Here is a 27272-nt window from a genome sequence, read left to right on the forward strand (position 1 = left end):
GAGTAGACCCACAGGCAGTGTCATCAGGGGTGCTGCTTGCCAGTTTCTTAAGGAAAGAGATAAGGGGAGCATGAAAAAACAATGTGTCTGAGTCCCTGTAATACTGTGTGGCAATCTTTCCTCTCAGAGGGCATGTGGCACACCAATAATGGTCTCACTCAACTCAGTGCTAGGAAGCAGGACAACATGGTGAGTAAAGCCCCAAATCCACAGAGACTGGTGATTGTAGCCATACACTGAGGAAATCTGAAAAGAATGGTGCAACTGTCCCAGAAGAAGTCAAGGTTTTAGAGGACGACACAAACCACAGGCTTTTCTGTGGCAGGAAGAGGCACAGAAGAGGCACAGGAAACCCTGGGAGGCCACCCCAGCACACAAAGTGCTGCAAAAGCAGCCACAAATTCTTCCAAACCCCACAATGAGCAGATGTGGGAAGGAAACCCAGAAAGCAGGGAGCACCCACCACCTCTCTCAGCAGCTCCACAGCACAGGGAATGTCAAGGGTGAGAGAGAAAATGTTCACGTTCATCACAGCCAGATATTCACTCTGGCTGGCTGGGAACAGGAGGTCATCATGGCTTTCCCTCCCCCACTGCCCCAGGCTTCAGGCAGAGAGCACAGGGCACAGGCACCTGACAGGGTAGGGGGGCCTGCAGGGGGTCCCTGGGTCCCAGGTACCTGGTATCCGATGATCTCCCCTTTGCAGGAGGACAGTGCCTTCCACCTGATGGACCCCCTGCTGGGATCCAGCCACAAGCTCTCTGGTTTGTCTGGCACTGGAAGTACAGGAAAACAGGGTCATGCAAGGTGTCAGCAGAGAAGGGTGTGCCCAAAGCAGGATGCAGGCAGCTCTTGGACCAGTGAACAGGCTGCAAAGGGACCCTCCAAGGTTTTGTCCCTCACAAAGGTTACATCTGCAACAGCAGCAGCAGAAGCAGCAATGGTGTGGTGAGGAAGAGGAGAGTTGAATAGGCTCCAGTGCCTGCACAACCCCTTCCCCAAAGCCCTACAGGCTTCCAATAGACTCAGTCCCAGGACCTTCATTGCAGGGAGCAGGTGATCAGGCTGACCTGCTGGGCAAAGGAGACACTTATCCATCTCCTCTACCTGTGACACAGCCCAGGATTGTCTCTTCTCTCCTATACTCCTGTGCACAAACCTGTTTCCTCAGTCCTGACCAACCACGAGTACAGGGTTGTGTTAGGTGGCAGGGAGATGGTGACACTGTATGTAGTGAAGGGCTGCAGAGGGGGGCAGGTAAATGTTCCCTCCTGGCCGTGTAGTATCTCCACTCCTTTCACTTTCTCAGCCTCACATGGAGGGGAGGAAGACTCTTCCAGCCGACACTTTGCCTCCATGTGTTTGCAGGTGTCAGGGAGTCTGCAGGTCCAGTTCAGTTTGATGCTGGTGCTGGAAATCTCCAAGGTCCCAGGAACAACCTGAAAGATGTCTGTGAAGGAAGCATTGCAAAAGAGTCACTCCCTTTCCTTCCCTTTGCAGCAATGAGATGTTGCTCTGGTCAGACAGCCCTGTGCCCCACCCAGCCAGCAGTGAGGAGAAGCCAAAGGGTGAAACTGGGCATTCCAGCTCCCTGGTAGGGGAGCAGGACACTGGTTAGGAATGAATGTGGGTGAACGTGGGGACTACTATTGCTCATGGCATTTTCCCCCACCAAATCAAAACTGAGGTGTCTGTGGGTCCCAGAACCTTTACAGATGCAGCTCTTAGAAAGACCTACACCTTTCCTGCTCTGCATACTTCCCAGAAGAAAGGTTCATTTTTCATGACAATATATATAGTCAGAAATTGAGCTCTAGAACACCATATGGAGTAGCTCTCCCACACCTCATTACCAGGAAGGGGATGAGAAGAAAAATGGCCCCACATGGCTTCTCCCAGGCCTTCCAGGAACAGCCAGGAGGACCAGGAGTGCAAGGGACTGGGGCCACCCAAGCGGGACTCATACTATGCACAAAACTTCCACAGTGACTGTTGAACCAGCATTTGTCCCTTGTACTTCACAGCATCACCTATGAAGCCAGGGCTACCTCAGGCCTCAGGAAATTACCACAGGACGTCAGCAAAGCACCCAAAAGGACAAGTTGTGAAAACCTGAAGGTAAGCAGTCAATATGCTGGGAAAAAGCAGAAGATTGTTGTTTTCAAAATTTCAGGGATCTCTCACTGGGTTTTCAAACCAGCCCACTATAACACTGTTCTCTCTTGGGGGGCACCTTAGTGCCTCAAGTTGTGGTAAGATGGCACCAAACCTGTGCTCCCATGACAGAGAGCCTGGGGAGGACGTGCCTACAGGGAGCAAGCTGTGGTATTCACTCACAGCTGCATGGTCTGAGCTCTCTGATCCCTCTGCCCCAAAAGAGATTCTACGGACACTGCAAACTAAACCACACATAGCTCACCCATGCTTCTCTCCTTTATGCCCATGCTCTTGCCAGAAGCCCTCAGGGACACCCTTAGTGTCCACATGCTAAGGTGGGAGCAAGACCCTCCCACGTAGTGATGAATCTCAGGCTGAGCTCAGGCAGGCTCAGGCGTTGCCTCGACACTGCCTTCAGCAGCACCTGCAATTTCCCCAGGCAGGCAGAGAGCCCAAAGCCTCCTGTGCATGCACAGCCTGCCTTGTTCTGCTCAGGAAGGGCTCAGCAGGGCAGCCAGGAGACCCAAGAGACCCCATGCTTCTCTCACCAATGCACTCCACTATGGACCGAATCCGGATCCAGACACCTCTGCTGTCCCTTCCAAGCCAAACTTCTCTGTACACAGGTTTTCCGTGGCTAATGGACTGGACTTCACTCCCACATTTGACATGGGTGAAGGTTGGCTGGAAACCTTCAGTGCAGCTCAGCATCACTTCTTTATTTTTCTCGTAATATTCCTGGTCTGGTGTCAGCTGGAGTCTTGTGTCCCACCAGGGCCTTTTGCATGTGCCTGGCAGAAGTGAAGTGGGTGTTAGTTGTACTGGGAGGTGATGAGGTGCAGCAGAGGTGGATGGTGGGACAGAAATAACTCCTGTACTAGGAAAACCCCTCCAGTTACTCATTCAGACATGTCACCCACATGTCACTCACAGGATGGGTCACAGCACAACCAGCCCTGCTGAGCTGTATGTGTCTCTATTCATGACTCACCAGTGATCAGAGATTCCCCTGTTACACTTCTGTGCTGGCTCAGTAGGTGCCTTGGCTATTCTTCTCCTTCTTCATCCCACCATGAAGTGGGACAAGGGAGGAGAGCAATGCTTTCTGAAGCCACATCCCATGCTTAACCACACCATCTGACCCTTTTCCCCGCCATATGCCCTGTGTCCTCCTATACATGCCTTCTACATCACCTTCATCATCCTCTGGGCTGAGAAGGCACAATGTCTCTCAGCCACATCTGAGGATGGGATCTGTACAAAAAGTGATAGCCCTGCTCCCAGAAGACCCTTCCTCTGATCCCCAACACACAAATTCATGTCCGTTTCATGCCTGCAGCCTCCAGGGCACAGTTGTCAAAACTGACTCAGTGTAGGGCAGGACACCTCCCCCACCATGCAGCCCAATCCCACCTTCCCCACAGCAGCCTCAGGGCACCCACACCAACAGAAGCTCCTGACCAGAGAGAGAGGTGACCCAGCTGGCACAGCACTCAGGGGTTCCCCACAGATCCAACCCAGGGCTGCAGGCACTCAAGATGAAAATCAAACTTGTCGGGGGGAGAAAGAGCAGAATCTCTCCAATGGAGAGCAGGAGCCCCCTCTTACCTGTGTCTGAGGGCAGTATTTGGATATTCAGATCAGGTTCTTCCTGGCCCTGTGCAGTCAACAGAGATACAATCACCAGAACAATGCTCAGAGCCAGCAACTTTCCAGCCATCCTAACATGAAGTCCCCAGGCAGGACAGAAATCTCAACCCCACTCACTGCCTCTGAGCCTGGGCATCCACAACTGACTGCAAGACTTGCAACCACAGGACAGAAACAGATATATGGGGAAATGTCACGCGGCTTCCTCTTTCCCTCTTTTGGAGGGTACCACCCATCTGTGTCAGTACTGTTGCCTTTTGCTGCCTTTTTTCCCCAGGAGCATCCCCTGTCACCAAGAATCCAGAGTTTCCCCCCAAGCCCCTCCTCATTACCAGAGCACATTCAAGAAGTAATTCTGATTCTGAGGCAATATCCATGTGCTTCCCAGTGCCACTGCACAGGTGGGAGAGTTGGGATGGGTCACTGCAGCCACAGCTCTAGGCCACAGCAGCTCTGCTCATGGCCTCCCCTCCGTGTACTGCAGCTGGCTCAGCAACCACAGGAATGTGACCCTGGGAGGGCAGTGGAGGGACCAGTCAGGAGCTGGAGGGACTGGCAGACCTCTCCAAACGACAAAACTTCATTGGTAGTCCAGGCAGAGCAGGCAGAGCCACGAGGCTGAGAACCCAGGGCCTGACTGGGCAAGAGGACAGGGAGTGGGGAGCAGCAGGACAACCCCAGAGATGGCAGGAGCACAACCCAACCTTCTGTTTCCCCATATCCCAACCCTGCATGTTCCCCTTTCTCAACCAGCAGCAGCCACATGGCGTTAAGCTCCCTCCTCCCCTTGCTGCCCCATACCCACCCAAGACAGGTCCATCAGCCATGCAGGTCACACCACCAGAGCCCATGGGAAGATGTTTTGCTGTCAGGGACCAGATGCAGGTACTGCTATCATGGACAAGCAGCTCATATGGGGGGCTGTCAAAACATGTCTTCAATGGCCTATGCAGGTCAGCCCAGGTTTAAAAAAACATCTGAGGAAGAGAGTGGTCAACTGTCCCATCTTCCAGCAAGGTGCCCCTCTTCAAGCAGAGATTTTGGGCTGATCCACAGCCTCCAGGATGCACTGACCACCAACATCCCTCAGTAGGATGATAAATCTTAAAAAGATTCATGGGAATCAAGCATAACAGGAAGCAGAAGCAGCAAAGTGAGATGGGTGGGACACAGTGACTGCTACACATCATTGCTTGAGCATCCTCAGTAGGAAGCTGAAGAACAAACTGCAGTTCTAGACAGAAGGAGTCACAAATTGTCCTGGTGAAGTCAACAGAGCATCAGAACAGGTCACAGAAAGAACCAGAGGTTTTTCAGGGAACAGGGATGACACTGAAGGAAAAGACCACAACAGCCCTGTGTTAGCAGCTGTACAAAGTACATCCCACACCAGCTTGGCATAAAAAAGCCCAGGAAGTCAGACACCAGATCATCAGAAGCTTCATCAAGGAAGAAAAGTCAGTGAGGTGGCCCTGTATGTTAGGGAGTGCTATGAATGCCTAGAGCTTAATGACAGTGACAATAGGGTTGAGTGTTTATGGGAGGAATCAGGAAGAAGGCCAGCAAGGCAGACATGATGGTGGAGGTCTGTTATAGATGACCCAGTCAGGATGAAGAGACAAAGAAAATACTCTACAGGCATCTGAGAGAACCCTGGATCACTGGCCTGTGTTCTCCTCCTGGACTGGAAATAGAACACAGCAGAGAGGGAACAATCTCAGAGGTTCCTGGTGTGGGGGAAGGATAACTTCCTGAAGAAGCTGAAATAGCTGGCAAGGTAGCCATCTGGGGAAGGTGCTCTGCTGCACCCACTCTTTGTCAACAGAGATGGAGGAAGTGATGCTTGAGGGCCATCTTGACTAAAGAAATCACAAAATGACAGAGATCTTTATTGGAGAAGTCAGGAAGGAGGTAATCAGAACTGCCACTTTGGACTTTTTAAAGGTGCAGGAGCAGGACACTGCTATGTGCTGAAAGATGAACCAGAGAGGAAGAACACCAGTCTGGCTGTGTAGAGAGACCTGGCTGAAACTTAGGGAAAAAAGGAAAGTTTATGGCCATTGGAAGAAGGGGCAAGGCCACTCAGGAATGAAACATGTTGTGAGGCTATGCAAGGAGAAAATTAGAGGGGCCAAAGCCCATCGTGAAATTCATCTGGCTTCAGCTGTGGAAGATACCAAGAAATGCTTCTATAAATACATTAGCAACAAAAGGAGGATTAAGATGAATCTCCATCTTGGAGGTACAGGGGGTACAGGGGGTACAGGTTGGGTACAGGGGGAGAGACAGTTACAAGGGATGGGGAAAAAGTTGAGGTACTTAATGCCTCTGTTCCTAGTACTTGCTGCAGTCATTAAAGGGAAAGAAATCAAGCTAGAAGTCAGCCCTGGAGGCAGAAGTCCCTCAACCCCTGGCTGCTCACCACTCTGTCTTTTCTGACCACCCCTGGGTCTCTCTCCTCACCCCCCAGGGTGATTCCCATGGGGCAGGGCTATGGGGAGCCCTGGGACAGCTGAGCCCCTGGAGGGAGCCACAGCCCCAATGGGGGAATGGGAGCCTCATGATCAACCAGTGCCACCAGCCAGACCCCCATGACCAGGGCAGATCAATCCCCACCGGAGCCACCCTCACACCTGTGGCATCCCTCAGGTGGCAAGGTTGGGGACATTTCTATTCATCCCCATTCCCCTCAGCACACCAAGAGCCTCCACTGCTTCCACTGCCAGAATTGCATGTGATTCAGGGTCTCATCTGGAGGATTTTGTACCCATACCCATCTCCATCAAGTCCTGAGCAGGGTTCTATGCCTCTTGCAACCCTCCTTCCCCCTCACAGCAAGACACAGCCAGGTCCCAGCACAACACTGAGAGAGCAAGACTGAGAAGCCTGGGAAACCTTCAGGTACAACACTGGTTCTCCAGAGACCATGGTAACACTTCATCTTCTGAGGAACCACCCTTAACCTTAGAACTCTCCACTAGCTCTTGTTAGAAAAACTCTGGACCATGGCTGTCGTTGGGTTCAAAGAGATTTAATTGATCCTAACTATCTTTTCAGCTGTATCTATGTCTTGGATGTTCTCTGCATGATGTTTTGCAGAAGATGCTAGCCAGTGGATGCAGGAGAGTGATGAACAGGGCCTTAAGAGGCTCTGCCATCTCTGGTGCATTAAGATGGGGCTGAGGTTAAGAGTAAGGCATGGAAGAGGCACGGCCAGGAGCCACGTGGGAGATTGAAATACCCCTGAGGAGCACGAGCAGCGTGGAGCACAACAAACAGGAGCAGGCAAACAGGAGCAGGCAGACAGGGTTGTGGCACATCCGTGAGGCATGGCATGGCAGCTTGCATGGGTCAGTTGGTGAGCAGCAGGGTGCTGAGGAGCTGTGATTTACCCCAAGACTGATGGTGGCTCCTTGGAGGAAGAAGACTGTGCTCCCATCACCCACCCAAATGGATACTGGTACCCAGGCCACAGACTGTGAGGAATGCCACAGCCTTTCCCTGCCAACAGGAGGCATCTCTGACTATGTGTGTGGTGTGAGCAGGTTGGTGACCTGCTCAGCCGGGGGGGCAAAGCTCCAAGATGGAGTGATGGAGCTCAGGGGAGAGGTGAGGAGGCTGAGAAACATCGGGAAGAGTGAGAGGGAAATTGATTACTTTCACCAAATGATTTCTCCAGAAACAAAACAGGAGGTAACCCTCAGTGGAGCAGAGGATCCCACATCCTCTCATCAGCAAGCGCCCAGGAGGAGGGTCAGGGAGAACAGGTCACTGCCAGGTGGAAAAAAACAAACAAACAAACAAACAAACAAAAAACCCCCAACAAAACAAAACAAAACAAAACAAAACAAAACAAAACAAAACAAGAGCAAGGTTTTTCTTTTAAGAAGTGCATTACCTGCAGTGCCCTTGAAGAACAGGTATGGGGCTCTGCGGGAGGATCTGGTTGTGAGCAAGGTTGAGGGCTCACAAAGGCCAGAAGCACCACCAAGGCTGACTCACCTCAGGCTGGCATCAGAACTGACCCTGATAAGAAAAATTGATGGGTTCACTGTAGTAGGTGACTCCCTCCTGAGTGGTGTAGAGGGCCCAATATGTAGACCAGACCCACTTCATAGGGAAGTCTGCTGCCTCCCAGGGGCCAGGGTAAAGGACTTCACAAGTAAACTTCCCACCCTGGTAAGGCCTTCAGACTAACACCCACTTTTGGTCCTTTTTGGTCTTCCAGATGGGTAGCGATGATGCGGTATCAAAGTCAACAAAAGGAATGAAGAGAGATTTCAGGCCTCTGGGGAAACTTGTTAGAGGATCCAGTGCTCAAGTTGTGTTCTCCTCCATCCCTGTAATGATGGAGATGGATGAGGGAAGTAACAGGAAGAGTCAACAGGTTAATTCATGGCTCAGGAACTGGTGTCATTGGCAGAGCTTTGGGTTCTTTGGCCATGCAGCAGGATGTGCCTCACTGAGTCTGCTGGAAAGAGCTGGGGTACACCTACCTCACTGTGGGAAAAGGATCTTCTCACAGGAGTTAGCAGCCCTCATTGAGAGGCTTTAAACTAGGCTTGGAAGGGGAAGGGGATAAAACCAGGCTCACTAGAGATGAGCTTAAGGATGGCCTTCAATCTGCTACCCCATTCAAGGTGAGAAATAGTGATATACACTGGGACAACAAAGCCACAGGGCTCACTAATAGGGTATTAGCCATGAAAGTGTCTGGGAATGGTCAAATACCAAAAGTGAAAACTCCCTCTCTGAAATGCTTATATCCCAATGTACAGATATGTACCCATATGAATGGGTAGATGCAGTGGATGTAGCCTACCTTGACCTTATCAAGGCTTTTGACACAGTCTTCAATAATATCCTCATGAGCAAGCTCAGGAAACATGGGATAGAAGAATCTGCAGTGAGATGGATTAAGAACTGGCTACACAATAGAGCCCAAAGAGTGGTGATCAGTGGTGCAGAGTTCAGCTGGAGACCAATGACTCGTGGAGTCCCTCAAGAAGCATTGCTGGGTCCAGTCATGCTCCACACCTTTATCAATGACCTTGATGGGACAGAGTCTTCTCAGCAAGGCTGCTGATGACACAAGGCTGGGAGGAGTGGCTGACACCCCAGAAGGCTGTGCTGCCATTCAGAGGGACCTGGACAGGCTGGAGAGTTGGGCAGGGGAAAAAATAATGAATTACAACAAGGGCAAGTGTAGAGTCTTGCATCTGGGTAGGAATAACCCCAAGTACCAGCATAGGTTGGGGACAGAGATGCTGGAGAGCAGTGAAGGGCAAAAGGACCTGGAAGACTGGTGGATGGAAGGATGACCCTGATGTGACCAATGTGCCCTGGTGGCCAAAGAAGGCCAATGGCATCCTGGGGTGCATTAGGAAGGCAGTGGTTAGTAGATTGAGGGAGGTTCTCCTCCCCCTCTACTCTGCCCTGGTGAGGCTGCATCTGGAATACTGTGTCCAGTTCTGGCCCCTCAGTTCCAGAAGGACCAGGAACTGCTTGAAAGAGTCCAGCACAGAGTGACCAAGATGACTGAGGGAGTGGAACATCTCCCTTATGAGGAAAGACTGAGGGAGCTGGGACTCTTCAGCTTGGAGAGAGGAGAATGAGGGGCAACTTCATTAATGTTTATGAATACGTAAAGGGAGAGAGCCAGGAGGATGGAGCCAGGCTCTTCTCAGGTATGTGCAGTGATAGGACAAGAGGCAACAGACACAAGCTTGAGCATAGGAGGTTCCATATAAACACGAGATTTTATTTTACCAGGGTGACAGATCACTGGCACAGGCTGCCCAGGGAGGTTGTGGAGTCTTCTTCTCTGAAGACATTCAAAACCAACCTGGATGTGTTCCTGCATGACCTTCTGTAGGTGACTCTGCTATAGCAGGGGGGTTGGACTCAGTGATCTTTCCAGATCCCTAACTTTCTGTGATTCTTCGAGTACCACACAGAGAATTCCAGAGGTTCATTTCCCCAGCTGGGTGGTTAAAAGAGACTAACTAGGAGAGGTTTAACTTACCTGTGCCACTACAGTCCTCCCTAGGAGGGACAGACTTGAGAGAAGGAATGGATGTAAATGCACCTCGAGTCCTCCCTGTGAAGGAGCCCAGTCTGAATCTCCCTGGCTTGCCCACCAGGTGGGATGCAGCACCATCCTGCCACAGAACAGTGCTTGTATTTTGCACTTGATTTCTGTGCCAGGAGAATATCAGCCAGAGCTTTCTAAGAGCAGCTGACAGGTTCCAGGGAGCTGCTGAGAAGAGCTGCAGATGTGCAACAAGCACACAAGGAGCTTATTGGGCAAACTGGGCCTGAAGGTGAGCTTGGCATTCCTCCTGGTACTTGACCATCTGCTCTGGCCTCATGGCCCTTCCAATGGCTTCCTTTAGCAGAGGTTCCCTCAAGTAGCCACCCTAGGACAACCACACAACTGTCTCAGGTGCCACACAGCATCATCCAGCCTACACACTCCAATCTGGAAGCTCAAGGCCTGACCCTTTCTGAACCCACTCCACTAGATAGGGTGCCTGAAATCCTGCTGGCTGCAGGACACCACCATGGTAGGGAGACAACCACGAGCCATGCTCTGGAGACCAGGGGTAATGTGCAGGCAGCACAGGGGGTAATCTATGCTGTCACTCACCTGCTCATACAGCTTCTGGGCTTGCTTGACCAGAGTGTCCTTACTGCAGGGGAAGAAATACACCCCTGAGCAGACCTGGCTGTTCAGCTTCTGGCTCTTCTGCTGAAGAACAAGACAAACACAGAGTTGAGCTGGAACCAGGCACAGCTTCTCGAAGCAACACGAATGAACCTCTGGGGCCACCAGGGAGAGAGGGACAAATTACAAGCCAAGCCACAGGACAGTTCTTTACACAGGAGAATCAACACACTCAACTCCCTTCCGTCAGCTCTGTATTTTAATCTGGTTTTAGAAAAAGTCAAAAAAGAAACCAAAGGGTTGTGGTCTGCTGCAGTTCTTCCAGGCAGCTGATGGGCAGGGGTCTGGCATGTCTTGTGGGAGGAATGGGGGTTCTTCTAAAACGTCTTCAACATCTTCTTGAAACTAAGAACAACACACTATTCTTCTTCTATTTCTTCAACATCTTGAAACCATGAACAGACTACTTCTCTACTTCTACTAGTTCTATTTCTTCAACAGCTTGAAACTTAGAACAACAGATTATTCTTCTATTACTACTTCTGCTTCTTCTTCTTCTTAAACATCATAAAACTGTAAAAAAAAAAAAAAAAAAAAGAAAGAAAAAAAAAAGAAAAAACGAGGACAGAAAGGGAACAGAAATTAAGTCATCATGAAATGAAAGAGATGAGGATTCCTTCATGCCAGTTCGCTTCAGCCATATGCACCAAGTTCCTGAAAGGTCCCAGCCCTTAATCAGTTCCACCAGGAAATACATTCTACAGCCTCTTGAGGTCTTGCTCCTCGTTTAGTTTGGAGATGAGGAGGCTGAGGGGTGATCTCATCACAGAGGTGACCTCATCACTGAGGGCTGACCTCATGGATGTCTACACCCTCCCCAAGGGGGGCAGCAGAGAGGGAGGTGCTGATCTCCTCTCTCTGGCAACCAGAGACAGGACACGTGGAAATGGAACGAAGCTGTGTCAGGGAAAGTTCAAGCTGAACATGAGAAGGTTCTTCACCGAGAGGGTGGTCACTCACTGGAACAGGGTCCCCAGGGACAGAGTCACAGCACCAAGCCTGATAGAGGTCAAGGAGCCCCTGGGAAAAGGAGGCTCTTCCTCATTTGCTTTAGGTTTGGGTTGTTCTGTGAGGAGCGGGGAAGTAGACTTGAGGATCCCTACAGGTCCCTTCCAGATGGAGATATCCTCTGATCCTAAGGTCAAAGCTGAGAGTTAAGGGTCAGACTGGAGTCCTGACACAGAAGTGTCTGTTCCCTGAAGGACACAAGGCATTTCCATTCAGTCATCTCTCTCTTGCTTTAGTATCTTTGCCTTACCCAACTGCAAGTTCACCTTCCCCTTCCCTCTTATTCCACAAGGTTTCTGAAGGCATTTGTCCCATGCCTCCATTGCCATGGTTAATACTTGTTGCCCAGGAAACAGTGGCTGGGAATGACAGGCAGCAGGAGAGTGTTCACACAAACTTCCCTACAGCAGGTTCTACTTGAGCAGAGGAAACTACACCCCTCTTCTGGAAACCAGGGAGACCTGAAAGACACACACTGCTTCTCTGCCCTGCTCTGCCTCTCCACTGCCCTGAACACTAGATGGGAGGATTGGATCCACTCTTAAGGTCTACAGTGAAGCTGCCCTACACAGAGTGACCAGCTCTGCACCTCTGGCCCCTGCTCCAACCATCCCAAGGCCAAGCCCTTCAATGCTCTGCAACCTCAGCCTGCAGGCATGCAGAAAGACTCCCACACGGGTTCCTCACCTGCTTGCTCTGCCCATCTCAGCTTGGACACTCTTGCAGGGGAGCTCTGCCCCTTCCCTCAGCATCAGCTGCTTTTTCTCTCCCACTTGGGAAGCAGCAGGGCTTCACCTCCTGCTGTTTAGGCAGCACAAGCTACTTCCAGTGACACAGGTACTACTGCAGCCTAACAAATGGCAAAAGGTGCTGAGCAGCGAGCATTCCCTCCCCTCCTTACCCAGATGTTGCAATCTTGGGCTTTTGGGGTTTCTTTGCCTGATCCTTCTTCCTCTTCTGCTTAAGCTTTTCTGCTCCATCTACAGACTTGCACTTCTGCAGAGGGTTAAAAACAAGTCTCAAAGAGTCTCCTCCACAGGGAATTGGACCTGGCCCCTTCCACTGAGCCCCTCTGGGCCCTCTTCCAATGGACACATTCACTCAACCCCCAGACAGCTGTCACCACCATACTGGCACATTCAGTCCCAGCACATCAAGCTCTTGCACTCGAGATGCTCCGCACTTCAAACGTCAGCACACTTTGCATGTAGCAAAAGCTCCAGGCTGCAACAGACGAAGGAATCGAGCAGGCCACCTTGCTGACCTTGGGACACTTCTCTTCCATGCTGTCCTCTTCAGCATCAGAGGCTGGACGAAATTCCAGGGGACCAGTGTTGATGTAAAATCCCCCATACTTGGTGGTAAGCGAAGGTGGAAGAACTGGATCATACTGGAAAGAACAGAACAACCTCTGGATCCTTTGAGCTTTGTGACTTGTATTCTGTAGCTGAGCTGCTCAGAGGAGGGGTTGGACTTGTGTTCCCCTGCACAGAGGGGGCTGGGGACAAGCCTGCTCACCAGCACTCTCCTGAAGCACAGTTGCCCCAGGAGCTCCTGTTCCTCAGCATGGCACACTCCTGCCTTGACCCCAGCTCATGTTCTCCCCAGGGACTGGCTCAGCCCCTCTCAGGCAGCTGCCATGACCCTCCCTCACACCTTCCCTGGTACTCACTGCATCAGAGTCGTCAATGAATGAGTCGGATTCATTGTATCCATGCCCCAGGTCTGACAGACTCCACATGTCTTCCCTTCTACGTTTCCTACAACCCTAAATGACAACAGATGGACAGGATGCTCATGCTGCCATGGGGACAGCCCTGGTACAGCATAACCAAGCCAGTGCTCACTGGCTGAGAGCTGAACAGCATCACCTATTCTGAGGGACAACACAACAGAAAGAACAAAGACATACATGTTTTCCTTCAGATATCTTTGCATGAACCTCCACTTCTCCCTTTTCATTACGATTAAGATGATCAGCAGAGTCTTCATTCTGTAGAAGGAGGCAAAACCATCTGAATCAATCCTGTCATGCTGCCACCCAAACCCCCTGCATTAAATGCAATCACCTTTCCTCTCACAGAAAACCACCCCAAGACAAAGCTCAGAAGCTACACGAGTTCGTGTTTATCACAAGCCTGAGAAATAGCTTCAAACAGGCAAACAGAACCATCAGGAACACCTGGAAGCCCCACAACCACCCCACAGGACATGAGGCCAAGCACCGAACTGAAGGTGCATTCCATCCCACTCTCTTGCCACCAGCACCTCACTTTTCCAACAGGAAATTCCAGCAAAGGCAGAGGGAGACAGTGGGGTAGGACCACAAGATCCCCTGCCTGGATGCCAGCTCTCCTGCCAGCAGGATTCTTGACCAGCTGCATTCCCCCTCTCAGCCCCTCACAGCAACACACAGACAGCTCTCAACACAACACTGAAACAGCAAGATTGAAAAGCCTGGGAAACCTTCAGGTACAACATTGGTTCCCCACAGGCCATGACAACAACAACACTTCCTTTATCTTCTGATGAAATACCTTCAACTTTTACCTGGGCACTCTCCACAAGGTCTGGGTAGAAAAACTCCGGACAGTGTTTTTCATCAGGTTCAAAAAGATGTATGTTGATTCTAATTGTTTTTTTATCCTGAAAACTGTGTTCTTGCTTTTGCAATATTTTGCTAGAGGTGTCAGACAGTGATGCTGGGAGAGTTATTAGTGGTATCCTGCGAGGTTTTGCCATGACTGGATTGGTGGCTAGGGATCCCAGTATACTGGATCTCTCTTACTCTTCTGGAGTTTTGCAATCAATTGCCAAATGCTCGTTCCTGTAGTGCTTGCTGCAGTCATGGAGAGGAGGGGAGAGGAGAGCGGAGAAGAAAGAGAGGAGAGGAGAGGGAGAGGGAGAGGGGGAGGGGGAGGGGGAGGGGGAGGGAGAGGGGGAGGGAGAGGGGGAGGGAGAGGGAGAGGGAGAGGGAGAGGGAGAGGGAGAGGGAGAGGGAGAGGGAGAGGGAGAGGGAGAGGAGAGGGAGAGGGAGAGGGAGAGGGAGAGGGAGAGGGAGAGGGAGAGGGAGAGGAGGAGGAGGAGGGGAGAGGGAGGGGGAGGGGGAGAGAGAGGGGGAGAGAGAGGGGGAGAGAGAGGGGGAGAGAGAGGGGGAGAGAGAGGGGGAGAGAGAGGGGGAGAGAGAGGGGAGGGGGAGGGAGGAGAGGAAAGAGAAGAGGGAAAAGGAGAGGAGAGGGAAGAGGAGAGGGAGGAGGAGAGGGAGAAGGAGAAGGAGGAGGAGAAGGAGGAAAGGAGAGGGAAGAGAGGAGAGGGAAGAGAAGAGGGAAGAGGAGAGGGAAGAGGAGAGGGAAGAGGAGAAGGAGGAAAGGAGAGGAAAGAGGGGAGTGGAGAGGAGGGGAGAGGAAAGTAGGAAGGGGAAGAAAAAGAGAAAGAAAGAAAACAGTCAGCCCTGGAGGCACAGGTCCCTCCACCACTGCCCACCCCCGGGTTTCTCTCCTCACTCCCCAGGCTGGTGGGAACAGAGCTGGAGGGGAAGCCCAGCACCCCACCTTCCGGACCGGCACACAGCCCAGCAGCGCTGGGCAGAACCCCCGGCCGGGGCTGCACCTGCCACGGCCATGGCAGCTCTCTCGGGGCACGGCGGCCCGCACAGCCGGGTCCCGGGGAGAGTGACCCCGGACCCCGCGGAACCCGCCTGAACCGCTGAACAGAGCCACGGCTGCTGGTGCCGGTACCAGTACCGGTACCTAGGGGCAGGGCGGACCGGGCGGAGGGGACCGCCCCCCCCCCCCTCCCTACTCACCCCGCAGCCGCAGACTGACGCGTCCAATCGGCACCGCCGGTCACGCCCACGTGACGAGCGCTGACCAATCCCCGCGGGAGCTGCCCTCACACCTGCGGCAGAACCATGGAAGCGCGGGCATTGTGGCGGCTTCGGGCTGAGGAACCCTGGAACGTCAGGGATGGAAGGGACCTCTGGAAATAGAACCATGGAATGGGAGGAGGGGAACTGAAAGGTCATGGAGTACACACACACACACACTCTGAAGGAGAATCAACTTGGGCAAGCCACAGGGATCACAACCAGGTGGATTTCAGAAGTCTCCAGGGAAGGAGACTCCACAGCATCCCTGGCCAGGCTGTGCCTGCGCTCCCTCAAAAGCTGCTCCTCATATTGAGGTGGAACACCCCTTACACCCCTTGTTATGAAACCCTTTATTCCTTACTAGGCACCACTGAGAAGAGATTGGCCTCATCCTCCTGACACACACCCCTCAGATGTCCACAGACATTCACAGCGTCTCCTCTCAGCCTTCTCTTCTCCAGGCTCCATTTCTGTCAGCCTTTCTTCACATGGGGAGATGCTCAAATCCCCTCATCACCCTCATATTTGCACTGTCTCCAGTAGATCTCTGTCTCTCTTGAACCAGGGAACCCAAAACTGGGTTCAGTTTTCCAGATGTGGTCTCAGCAGGGCAGAGCAGAGGGGTAGCAGAACGTCCCTAGATCTGCTGGACACACTTTTCCTGATGCTAATAGTCCTCTTGGCTACAAGGACACATTGTTGACCCATGGGGAATTTAATGTCCACTAGGACTTTCCATGGAGCTGCTTTCCAGCAAGATGCTCCCTAATCTGTACCGGTGCCTGATCCTTGGTGAAGATATTGAACAAAACTGCACCCATTACTGATCCCTGAGGTGCACCACAGGCTCCCAACTTGACTGTGCCACTGATCACAACCCTCTGAACTCTGTTGTTGAGCCAGTTATCAATCTGCGTCATAGTCCAATCATCTATCCATCCCACACTTGAGTTTTGCAAGAGGATGTTGTGGGAGACCATATCAAAAGCTTTACTGAAGTCAAGTTAGATGACAAACAGTACTGTCCCTTCATCTACCCATGCCTTTGTAGGATATCAGGTTAGTCCAGCAAAATTTCCCCTTAATAAATCCATTTTGGCTATTCCTGATTTTTTTTCCAAGTGATTAGCCATGGCCTCCAGAACGAGCCACCCCATCAGCTTTCTGTGGATGGAGGTGAGGCTGACTGCTCTGTAGCTGCAGTCTTCCTTCTTGCCCTTTTTGAAGACTGGAGTGACATGGGCTTTCTTCCAGTCCTAAGGCACCTCTCCTATTCTCCCTGGTTTCTGAAAAAGATGGAGAGGGGCTGAGCAGCAACATCAGCCAGCTCCCTCAGCACACAGGGATGCACTCCAGCAGAGTCCCTGGATTTGTGCATTATCAGTTTATCCAAGAGCTGTCTAACCCAATCTTCACTTACCAGTGGAGAGCCTTCCAGCAGATATATTCCCTTACTTCCAGCGAGTGGGATTCCTTAGGGCTGCTCTTAGGAGTAAAACTGAGGCAAAGACAGCATTCAGAAACTCTGCCAGCTGTGCATCTTCTGGTGCTGTATCTCCCTCTTCATTTAGCAGTGGACCCCACTTTTCCCCTACTCTTTCCTTTCTCACTGGTCCATTTGAAGAAGCTCTTCTTGTTTTCTTTCACCTCCCTAGCAAAAGTTCAAAGGGAGCCTAGGAATTTCTTGTTGACTCTCTACATACTCTGGCAGCATTTCTATAATGCTCCTAAGTAACCAAACCTTTTTTACACATACATGTAAATTTCCCTCTCCCATCTGAGATTTTCCAAGAGCTCCTTTTTTTGCTTGCTGGTTGCCAGTCTGCTGTACGCGATTATTTTTTTTTCAAGGGAATACACTTATCTTGAGCTTAGAGAAGGTAATATTTTAATATTGACCAGCAAAATGGTGGTAGGGGCAGCAAGATGATTGCAGGGAGAGAAGCTTTGCTAACAGAGTCTTCATTTTAACCCACTTCCCCAGATCCAGCCACTGCCCCCATCCTGATCACTCAGCCCCCTCATGCCAAGACCCTCAGGAGCTGAGGCTGGCACCCAGACCCCTTCCCACCAAAGCTCCTCTGGAGCCCTGGGGCTGGCACAGACTGGGTACCCACAGATTGGGTACACAGAGGCCCAGCTAGATGAGACCCAGCTACCTGTCCTGAGACAGGAGAGAAGCTGGAGTGGCCCAGAGCCCTGCTGAAACCCAAAGCATTGCACTGGGAGCACCTTGGGTCTCAGATGTGCCTCCTCAGGGCTGCTGGTGTTGAGAAAGCCTGGTCCCAGCTCCTCCATGAAGATCCCCCAAAATAGGGCTTTTACATACAGGGGGCACAAACCAAGACAAGGCAGGGACTGTCTCGGGGCAGGCAGAATGATTTATTGGTTGTTTGGACACAGCAGCAGAGCTGCAAGGGCAGTGTGGTTGGGACTATCTCAAGCAGAGGACAGGCTCTAGAGGGAGGTGGGGTTACAGAGGGTAAAGAGGGGTTAAAGAGGGGCTGGGACCCAGCAAGCTGCTTCAGTCTCAAAGGACACTTGCAAGCACTGGGATGGGCATGAGGTGGCTTTGCCCAAGCACTGGGAGAGATACCAGAACACGTCCCTGCTAGCACAAGCAGGTTGTCCCAGGCCCTGGGCTGTTCCTGTTCTGTGTCAGAGGATGCTGCAGCTCGGTGAGGGAGGAAATTTGAGGGGGAGCAATAACCCAGCACAGGCTATATGAGGTCCTGCTTCCAGTGGTGAAGAAGCTGGGAGAAGAGGCTATGGGAAGTGTGGTCAGCACTCAGTCTTGGATGTCCACCCCTTCTCCTCTCCCCCACTGCTCTGACTGTCTCCTGAGGGCACGGGGATAGGTAGGGGTTGGGGCAGTGGCTCTCCAGCCTGTCCACCTTTACCTGTGGAGACCAAGGACACCCTGGGCAGAGGCTGCTGCATGCTCTCAGCAGTGTGAGGAGCTCAGCACATCACAGCTGCCACTCTTCACCCCTCCCCTGCCAAGTATGGGGACACAGGCAGGACACTCCATGTCCTACCTGCACCTTCACCTGCCAGAAGAGTCTGCTGGATCATGCAGTAAGTATCCAAGTTCTCATAGGTCTGGAGCTCTGCAGGGACGACATGACGGAAAGAGCCTGAGGGAACATGAGGCAGCAGCATGGAGTACCAGGCACCTTGGGCACTTCATGGTAGCATAGCAGGAATGGGCAGAGGCACTGCCAGCCCCAGAGATGGCCACCACGGGCAGCCAGAGCCAGCTGAGCTGTTGGCATCCACAATGGCAGCAGGTGGTCCTGCAAGAGACCTGCTCCCACCCAGCTTCCACTGCAGCCCTAAAGCCCCTCTCTGTGTTGGGTACCCTACCTGTGTAATGGTCCTCCTTGGCTCTTCTGTGTGAAGCTTTCTTTTTCCTGGGAAGGCAAAGAGCAGTCCTGAGACAGGAGAGAAGTTGGAGTGTCCCAGAGCCCTGCTGAACCCAGCAGCAGAGACATGGAAGGGTCTGCACACTTTCCCCTGGCTGCCCCATAAGCACCCAAGACAAAAGACAGCAGCAGCAGCAGCAACAGCGACATGGGATGGTGTCCCTGAATACACAGTCCCTGCCCCAGCCCTGAGGAACAGGCCCATGAGCCTCATCCAGGACTCCTGAAGCTGAGCTATGGCAGGAGCACTCAGCTCACCCCCAGCTTGTGGAGAAGGCTGGGGGCAGATGGTGATCCTCACCCATCCCCAGCCACTGCTCTGCACAGCACAGCCTGAGGCAGAGCATCATCTCCAAGGCTTTGGCAGGAAGCCTTCAGCTTTCTCCAGCTTACCTGGACAGCATGAACCATAGGATCCCTGCACCCAGGAGAACCAACACCGACAGAACCACAACCACCGTCACCGCTGTCCCCGGCCATGGGCTCTTGGGCTGCCCTGCAACTAATACACAGAGATCAGTGTCTGACACAGCCTGGATCAGGAAGGGACTCTCACCTTGTTCTGGGGCATATGCACATCTACAGACACATGTGTCCAGGCTCTGCTGCCCTGAGTGCTGCAGGGACAGGCAGCCAGGCACAGCCCTCTCTTGGCCTCACCTCTGCCGGGCAGGACAGAGGGGGGGAGGCTCTGGAGCACAGGGATTTTCCCCATCTCCCACGCACAGCCGGAGGGTCGGGAAGCCCACTCACCCAGGCTGCACAGAGGGAGAGGACACCCAGAGCCAGGCTCAGCAGCCCCAGTGCTGTCTGTCCTGGAGCTCCCCGAGCACCCCCAGGCAGGGGGGGCAGTGTTGTCTCTAGCAGAGCAGCAGAGGGCTCAGCTCTGCTCTGGCATGGCCGGGGCTGGAGCGATGCAGCTGCTCTGGGGACCCGGCGATGCAGCCCTGGCAGCAGGACTCCCCCAGACCCCTACAGTGCAGTTGGGCTCTCAGGGTGACCACGCTTCTGGCCTCTTTCTTGGTGGGGACAGGGTGGGCATGCACACGGCTCTGGAAGATGCTCCATGCGCTGCGCTCGCACCCAGGGTGGGTTCCGTGGGCACCCCCGGGCAGAACAACCATTACCTGTGATGAAGCTTTGAAATTCCAGGTCTAACGCAGGCCCGGCACCAGCTGCCGTGAGGCCCTGCACTGTCACTGTGTATCTGCTTCCAGGGGTCTGACCCGGGGGGGTGTACTGAGTGACAGACCCATTCACTGTCACCTGCTGGAACTCAGGGAAGCTGCCATCCTGCTCTCTCCTGGCCGTGATGTTCAGCTGGAGGAAGGACAGGGAGACGGTGGGGAGTGGTTCCTGGCAGGGTGAGGGGGACTGCAGGGAGTCCCTGGGTCCCAGGTACCTGGTATCCGATGATCTCCCCTTTGCAGGAGGACAGTGCCTTCCACCTGATGGACCCCGTGCTTTGATCCAGCCACAAGCTCTCTGGTTTGTCTGGCACTGGAAGTACAAGAGAAGGGGGTCACACATAAGGCCAGTGAGGATTTGTCCCCCCCAAGAGCCTTCCCGTGCCACAGCAGGAACAGTGGATGCTCCAACACCTGCACAGCCCTTTCACTGAGCCCCACTGGCTCCAAACAGCCCCATCCGTGGACCATTCCTGTAGGGAGCAGATCCTTGGGTGGCACGGCTGGGAAAAGGTGAATTTTCATTTCTTGTAGGAGGACACATACCTGTTTCCTTTGTCCTGAGGAGCCGTGTGTACAGGATTGTGTTAGGGGGCAGGGAGATGGTGACACTGTAGGAAGTGAAGGGCTGCAGAGGGGGGCAGGTAAATGTTCCTTTCAAGCCATATAGGTTCTCTTCTCCTTTTATCTCCTCAGCCTCACAGGGAGACAAAGAAGGCTCTTCAAGCCGGCACTTGGCCCAAATGTGCTTGCAGGTGTCAGGGGGCCTGCAGGTCCAGTTCAGTTTGATGCTGGTGCTGGTAATCTCCAAAGTCCCAGGGACAACCTGAAGGACATCTGTGAAGGAAGCATTGCAAGAGATTCACTCCTCTCCTTTACCCTCCCAATTTGCAGTCAACCTCCATCATTCTCACCGTTCCCCCCTATCTTTTCCCCATCGTTTCTCCTGGCTGCACTCAGGCACTGCCTGCTTCTTCTTTTGGCCCTGACCATTCTCAGCTGCTTCAATAAGTGTGGGAGTGTAGCAGCAAGCACTTCCTGTTTCTCTATTGCTGCAGACCCTGGGCCTTGCAACTCCTCAGGTGATTGATTGCTTTCATATCACTAATGACATAACCAAGAAACCCAGCAGCCAGACCAGAGCCTGCTCTCCTGCTGCTGAGGTATTGCTCTCTCCCCAGGCAGCCCAGTATGGCTGGCCTGGGCATACAGCCTAGGACCCTATGGTGAGGACTTGTCCCTCTTGATTCTGTGCATGGCACCCCAGCACAGAGACAAACATGGAATGCACCTGCAGCAGACTTCTCTGGACTTAATGCCAATCTCATGCCCGAGCACAGGTCACTAAAACTGTGGGGTCACAGACAGCATGAGTCCCCCTGGGAGTCAGGTCTGGGAGAGAACAGTCTAAGAGTGGCAGATTTACTCACCCAGACAGGTCAAGTTACCCTCCAAAGTTTTCCAGGGGTCCCCTGTTCCATGCCTCACAATCCAGCCACTGTGAGGAATCTTGAAGCCTTCCTCTGGGTCCAGTTTCACACATTTGATCTCCATCGGTGGGGGCCAGTACCCCTCAGGGCATTTCATCTTCACAACTTCATCTGGGTTGAAAGTCTCCCGTTCTTGGTCAAAGATAAACCTGGGTTCCCACTGGGGCTTCTGGCATTTCTCTGCATCAATAAAACTGGAGGTGTCAGCAGGGCAGAGGGTGGGCCCACAGTTCATGCCAAGGAATGGGCTGGGATATCCCCTCCCCTGGCATAGCAGGATGAGAGATGGAGCTTCAGCACACCATTTAGATCACCACTGCCACACCATGTCCTTGGCAAAGGGATGGAAAAAATAAGGGCTCTGTGCTGATTCACCCAGGCATCCTAAGAAAGCCCAGGAGGAACATGACCTCAATGGACTGGGCACACCCACAAATGGCTCATGTTATGCACAAAGCCTGCACAGACACTGATGGACCAGCATTTCACCCTGGTGTCTTGTACATCCCTCACAGAGGATGACAACACCCTGAGTCCTTCTGTGAAGGCAATAAACCCTGAGACCAAAAGCTGGCTGCTGTCATGGAGTGCAAGGGAGACCAGCACATGGGGGAGAAGGCCAGGCCTTTGCCATGCCTGCACAGGCTGAGGGGACATGGAGAGCAGAGCCCTGTGGTCCCCTAAACCCTGCTGCAATGTTTGTGCCACAAATGCCATACTGACACCCAGCACAGCAGCCCCCTGCCCCTCAGCACATGCTCTTGCCAGAAACCCTCTGGGACCCCCACATCACCCATACAGCTCCACCAGGAACCTCCCACCCATCCAGGAATCACAGGTGGGAGCTCTGCACACCCAGCACTCTGCCCTGGCCTGGCATGGGCAGCTCCAAACACTGCTCCTGCCCTGATCCCTCAGCCTCCTCCTGCCAGGGCCCTCAGGGGCTTAGGATGGCACCAGACCCCTCCCCACTGACGCTCCCCTGGTGCCCTGGGACTGGCTCAGGGCAGGCTCAGGGGCTGCCTTGACACTGCCTTCAGCAGCACTTGCCATTTCCCCAGGCAGGCAGAGAGCTCAAACCTCCTGTGCATGCACAGCCTGCCTTGTCCTGCTCAGGAAGGGCCCAGCAGGGCAGCCAGGAGACCTCGCCATTCCTCCCTTACCAATGCACTCCACAGTGGATGGAATGGGGACCCAGTCTCCTCTGCTGTCCCTTCCATTCCAGAGTTCTGTGAATTCATGTTTCCCATTGCCCATGGACAGGACCTTTCCTTCACATTTGACATGGGTGAAGGTTGGCTGAAAACCCATGGGACAGCTCAGCATCACTTCTTCATTTTTCTTGTAATTCTTCTCATCTGGTGTCAGCTGGAGTCCATGGCCCCAGTGAGGTCTTTGGCATGTTTCTGGCAGAAGGGAAAGTGGGTGTTAGTTGGTGTGGGATGTTTCAAGGGATAGGTGGTGAAGTATCACCAATCCCCAGCAGCCCCAGAAGGGAGAAAGAATGTGACATGTCCATCTGCCTTGACATGACTCCTCAACAAGGCTCATTGAGAGGGGACTCCCCTTGTGGGTGAGTGTCAGCCAGGGGCTCATCCTGCCCAGGCTGAGGAAAAGCTGAAGTTCAGTGGGGGAATGATCTGAGGGTATCAGAGCAAGGGAGATCTGAGTGTCCCCTATCAGGCATCAGAACTGCATTGCTGGCCACAGTGGTAAGAGTGGAAGCTCAGAGATAAATAAATGGGGTGAGATTTGACCACAGAGCTCTATGAAAGGCACTCCTGACACCCTACTTACCGATGCACACTATGCTCTCCTCAATGGGGATCCAGGCATCATTGCTTTTCCTCCCCTGCCACACTTGTCTCCTTAAAGATCCAGAATAATTAAATGTCTGAGCTCCTCTTACACATTTTATGTGGGTGAAGGATGGCTGAAAACCATTGTTGCAGCTCAGTGTTACTTCTTCGTCCTTTTTGTAATTGACACGGGCTGGTGACATCTGGATTCGTATGTCCCACCAGCCAGGCCTTTGACATGTTGCTGTCAGAGGTAAAATTGGTGAGTAGTATTTTGGGGAGGTGACTAGGGGAGGTTTGAGGCATCTCTCTCCTTCCTTATGACTAGGGCAGCTAACCCAGACACGCTCAAGAGTACTTCTGCTACCACCATATGCCCAGGCACTGTTCAGGGGCACAGGGCTTATCATTACCCTCATCTCCAGGAGTCACAAGCCCCCCACCCCGGGTTACAGACACCATTGGGCTTGAGACACCATTGTCATGGTCCCTGTCATGCCCAGGTGAGCTGAGCTGCAGTGACAGCTTCCCCCACCAGAGCTCACTCAAACCCAAAGAAGTTTCCCAGGGAAACAGGGGACTCTCAAGCAGAATGCCAAAGCCTCCTGCTGATCCCCACCAGCAATTTCTCCTCCCAACTTCACAGCTGCAGCGCTCCAACTGGAGCCAGAAGACACTGGCCAAGAAGGGTCCCTACCTTTGGACCCCTCCCCAGCAGCACAGCCCCCTGGTAGCTGGCCGTAGCAAGGTGTTGAGATGAAAGTTGCCCTGCCAAGACAGGGGAAAAAGCCAAGGCATCCAGGTCCCCTGTTCCTGGACCATCACCCAGGTGGGACTGAAGCCCGACCATGTCATGGGGAGCCTGAGACCAGGGTCAGGGTGATGTAGGGCTGTGCTTACCCTCACAGGTGGCAATCTCATTCCAGAAGGTATGGGTTCCATTGGAAATGCATTTGATCCAGGGGACCGATGGCACATAATCCCCAGCACAACTCAGCTGCACGAGATCATTCGAGGCATAGCTGCTCTGGTTCGGGAAAAACTGCAGCCTGGGGTTCCAGCTGTAGGGAGCTTTACATCCTCCTGTGTGCAAAGGATCCAAAATGAATCTGCCCTGGCAGACATGTCACCTTGCTCACTCAGTGCAAACCAAATCAGTGAGGAGGCATCAGTGTAATAGGTGGCCTTCCCTAGAACAGGATGAAACAACTCTCTTCAGCTGCACACACCTCTACAACTGCCCACTTCCTGACAGCCCCCACTCATGGGGCTGCACATCCTTACCCAGGAACATGAGTATCACTGCACTTCTCTTATCTGGTAGCAGGTTTTTGCACCATCATCTCAACCCTGCACCCTGGTCCTCCATCACTGAGGACAGTGGTTACCACCTCCATCCTTTGAGGCTGCCTCCCCTGTCCTAACAGGAAACTTCTTCCCTGCAGCTGAGTCCCTCCCAGTATCCTCAGACCACACACTTCAACTGCAACAGCTTTGACAGGCCTGAAAACTTGGACTCAGTCCATGCTTAGTTAGGCATCTCCAGCACGCATCTGGCCCTCTTCTGACATTAAACCTCCCTGAAGCTGCTCACACATCCTCACTCTCCTGTCTCAGGGTGACATCCAGCATCGTTCCTGCCCAGCAGAGTCTGGGCTACCTGCCTAGCACCAAGCATTTGACCAGGGACATCATCCAGTGTTGAAGAAATCTCTCTGAGGAGAGAAATTAATCCATGTCTCCATGAGCAGATTTTCACCTGTGGGGAGGAATGCTTTTTTCCTATTGGTACTTGCCAAGAAACAGGTCCCAAAGGCTGTCTGTCCCCAGGATGATCTACAATCTGAAAGACTAGGCAGAAATACCCTTAGACAGAAGAAGGATGGAGGATGCAGCAAGAGCTCAGCCTGGCTCAGTCAGGAGGCTGACCATGACCTGCAATGCAAGAGGACACAGTGACAAGCAGGTTGTACTCCTCAGGGAACTGGAATCAACAAGAGGAGCAGGTGTTGAGGTAACAGCTGGCAAGGAAGGCCGAGGCACAAGAGGGAATGTAGCAAGTGGCAGCAGTGGGCACTCAAGGCCATCTTATGCCAGCCTCAGTGGGGAGGGGAAGGTGAGAAAAACTGGGCCACAAATACTGTCAGCATCTAACATGAGAATTTGTTGTCTGCTCTAGAAAATGCATGTGGGTCACTCAGATATTGATGGCTATCCCTGAACAGCAAGGACGTGGGACATGGAGAGAAAGGAGAAAAAACACACATTTAGGTCTGGAATGTTTTCTTGATGACACTGAAAAAGCACTTAGTACAGCAAAAGCCCTTGCAGGGGTCGGGTTAGCACCAGGGCTTTTCTCTAGGTGTAGCTGGAGGCAAACTCTGCCCCTGCCTGCAGCTCTGCTGGGCTACTTGCAATCCAATCTCCAATGGCCTCCAGACACCAGTGACACAGCAGAGGATAAGGGTCAAACGCTCAGTTTGGTGCCTCACACCTTTTCTGCACATACAAATCCAAGAAATCTCCCCCTGCAGCTCAGATCCAATGCTTCTATCAAGCCCACCACAGCCTTCTCCAGCTGGGACTCCTCAGGCTGAGAAGGGGAGAGCTATGACTGTTGCCAGGGCTGTTTAGGAGTGGGCTATGGAGAATGGGAGAAAGGTGCAGGAGCCACTATTGAGGGGAACAGGCTCCACCCTGCCCTGGATAGCTGAGGGCTGCCCATTATTGGAAGGGCAACATCCCTCCAGCCACCAGTGACAGATAGCATGATTCATGACCCATCCAGTGACTTGGCAAGCCACTTCTTCTCCCATTTCCCTTTCAAGAGATTGACTCACACCTCAGGCCCCCTATTCCCCACTGTAACAAGCAGCCATTCATGTTGTGCCTCTGGAGACCAGCAGCCCCAGGGCACAGCACACAGCTTCCATAGGAAGAGTCCAGCAGAGACTCAGGAGGTGCCCCTAGCCCTCCTGGCATGGATAAAGAGCAGAGTGACACTGTTAAAGAACAGTCCCACCAAACTATAACTCTTTTGACCTTGAGCAGCACCAGAGGGATCATTCAAGCTAACCAAGAGATTAATCCCAGAGATTCCCACATTTTTGCTATGCAACATCACTGCCTCCCCCTGCAACAGGGATGCTGCCCAGATTGCCCCAGGAAGGCCACTGCTGCTCTGACTGTCCAGCCTCATTGGTCCATTGTGCAAAAAGAACCAACCATGTGTTGAACCTTGCTCCCAGGGACACTGCTCACTCCCTGGAGGGACATTTTAGTTCCTGCTCTTGTGTAAGCTTTCCCAGCACACCAAGGTTTGATGCTGTCCAACCCCAAACACAGCTTCATCCCACCACACCCCCACCAAAATGTAAGCGTCTCAGGACTGATGCAGACACCAGCTTCAGCCCTACCCAGCTCTGGGCCAAATGAGCAGCCCACCAGCTGCTCTGGACCAAGTAAGGTAATGCTGCACAGCAAACATGTAGGGAGATGAGCATTGAAACCTCTTCTAGAAAGGAGAGGTGAAACCCACTCCTACCTGGTCCTCTGGCTCCCCCGTCTCTCCTGGGACCAGTGTCTTTCTGTCTCCATGCAAGCAGCAGAGGGATAAGGACCAGGAGAAAGGCCAGAACCAGCTCTCGCAGGGCCATGATGGCACTAAGTCCCTGGAAAGAGCACAGTCTGAACCACTCGGGAAAGGTGTCTGTGCAATCCAGCACAGGAAAACTGCAAACACAGAAATGAAACAGCTGCTTAGGGAGATGGCATGTGGTGCAAAAAAACTTCCTCTTTGGTTTCACCAGCTTCAGGGCTGCTCCTCACCCATCTGCCCACAAGCAGCAGATACAGGCTTGATAGGATCTTGTGCATGCCTTGGTCAAGGCTTTTCACCAGCTACTTTGAAGAAGCTCAGTGTGAGCTGGCAGTGTGCTCCTGCATCCCAGAAAACAAACTG

General features: G+C 52.7%; 2 protein-coding genes across 2 annotated transcripts; both read right to left on the reverse strand.

Annotated features, from left to right (window-relative positions):
* Positions 1 to 471: 471 nt before the first annotated feature.
* Positions 472 to 3937, reverse strand: LOC103532445. The gene is made up of 4 exons (XM_030467446.1): positions 3766 to 3937; positions 2706 to 2948; positions 1160 to 1450; positions 472 to 776 (listed from the first exon to the last, which is right to left on the reverse strand). Exons 1-4 carry the CDS (start codon positions 3875 to 3877, stop codon positions 529 to 531), a joined length of 894 nt encoding a protein of 297 aa, XP_030323306.1. The 5' UTR covers positions 3878 to 3937; the 3' UTR covers positions 472 to 528.
* A 15353-nt stretch (positions 3938 to 19290) lies between these two features.
* Positions 19291 to 26967, reverse strand: LOC103532444 (the record flags this gene model as incomplete). Its single annotated transcript, XM_030466848.1, has 8 exons — positions 26856 to 26967; positions 24212 to 24394; positions 23310 to 23555; positions 22676 to 22918; positions 20569 to 20859; positions 20238 to 20335; positions 19963 to 20155; positions 19291 to 19337 (listed from the first exon to the last, which is right to left on the reverse strand). Coding segments are annotated over exons 1-8 (1413 nt in total), but the record flags the coding sequence as incomplete, so codon positions are not given.
* Positions 26968 to 27272: the final 305 nt, after the last annotated feature.

This window comes from Calypte anna, chromosome Z, assembly GCF_003957555.1.
Source record: "Calypte anna isolate BGI_N300 chromosome Z, bCalAnn1_v1.p, whole genome shotgun sequence".
In the NCBI taxonomy this organism is placed as follows: domain Eukaryota; kingdom Metazoa; phylum Chordata; class Aves; order Apodiformes; family Trochilidae; genus Calypte; species Calypte anna.

Coding starts and splice junctions, on each gene's coding strand:
- LOC103532445 (XM_030467446.1), bottom strand. CDS start 3,877: ATGGCTGGAAAGTTGCTGGCTCTGAGCATTGTTCTGGTGATTGTATCT. Junction 1,451..2,705: donor GTCCATAGTGGAGTGCATTG/GTGAGAGAAGCA, acceptor CTTCCTTCACAG/ACATCTTTCAGGTTGTTCCT. Junction 777..1,159: donor GGTCAGGACTGAGGAAACAG/GTTTGTGCACAG, acceptor CTGTACTTCCAG/TGCCAGACAAACCAGAGAGC.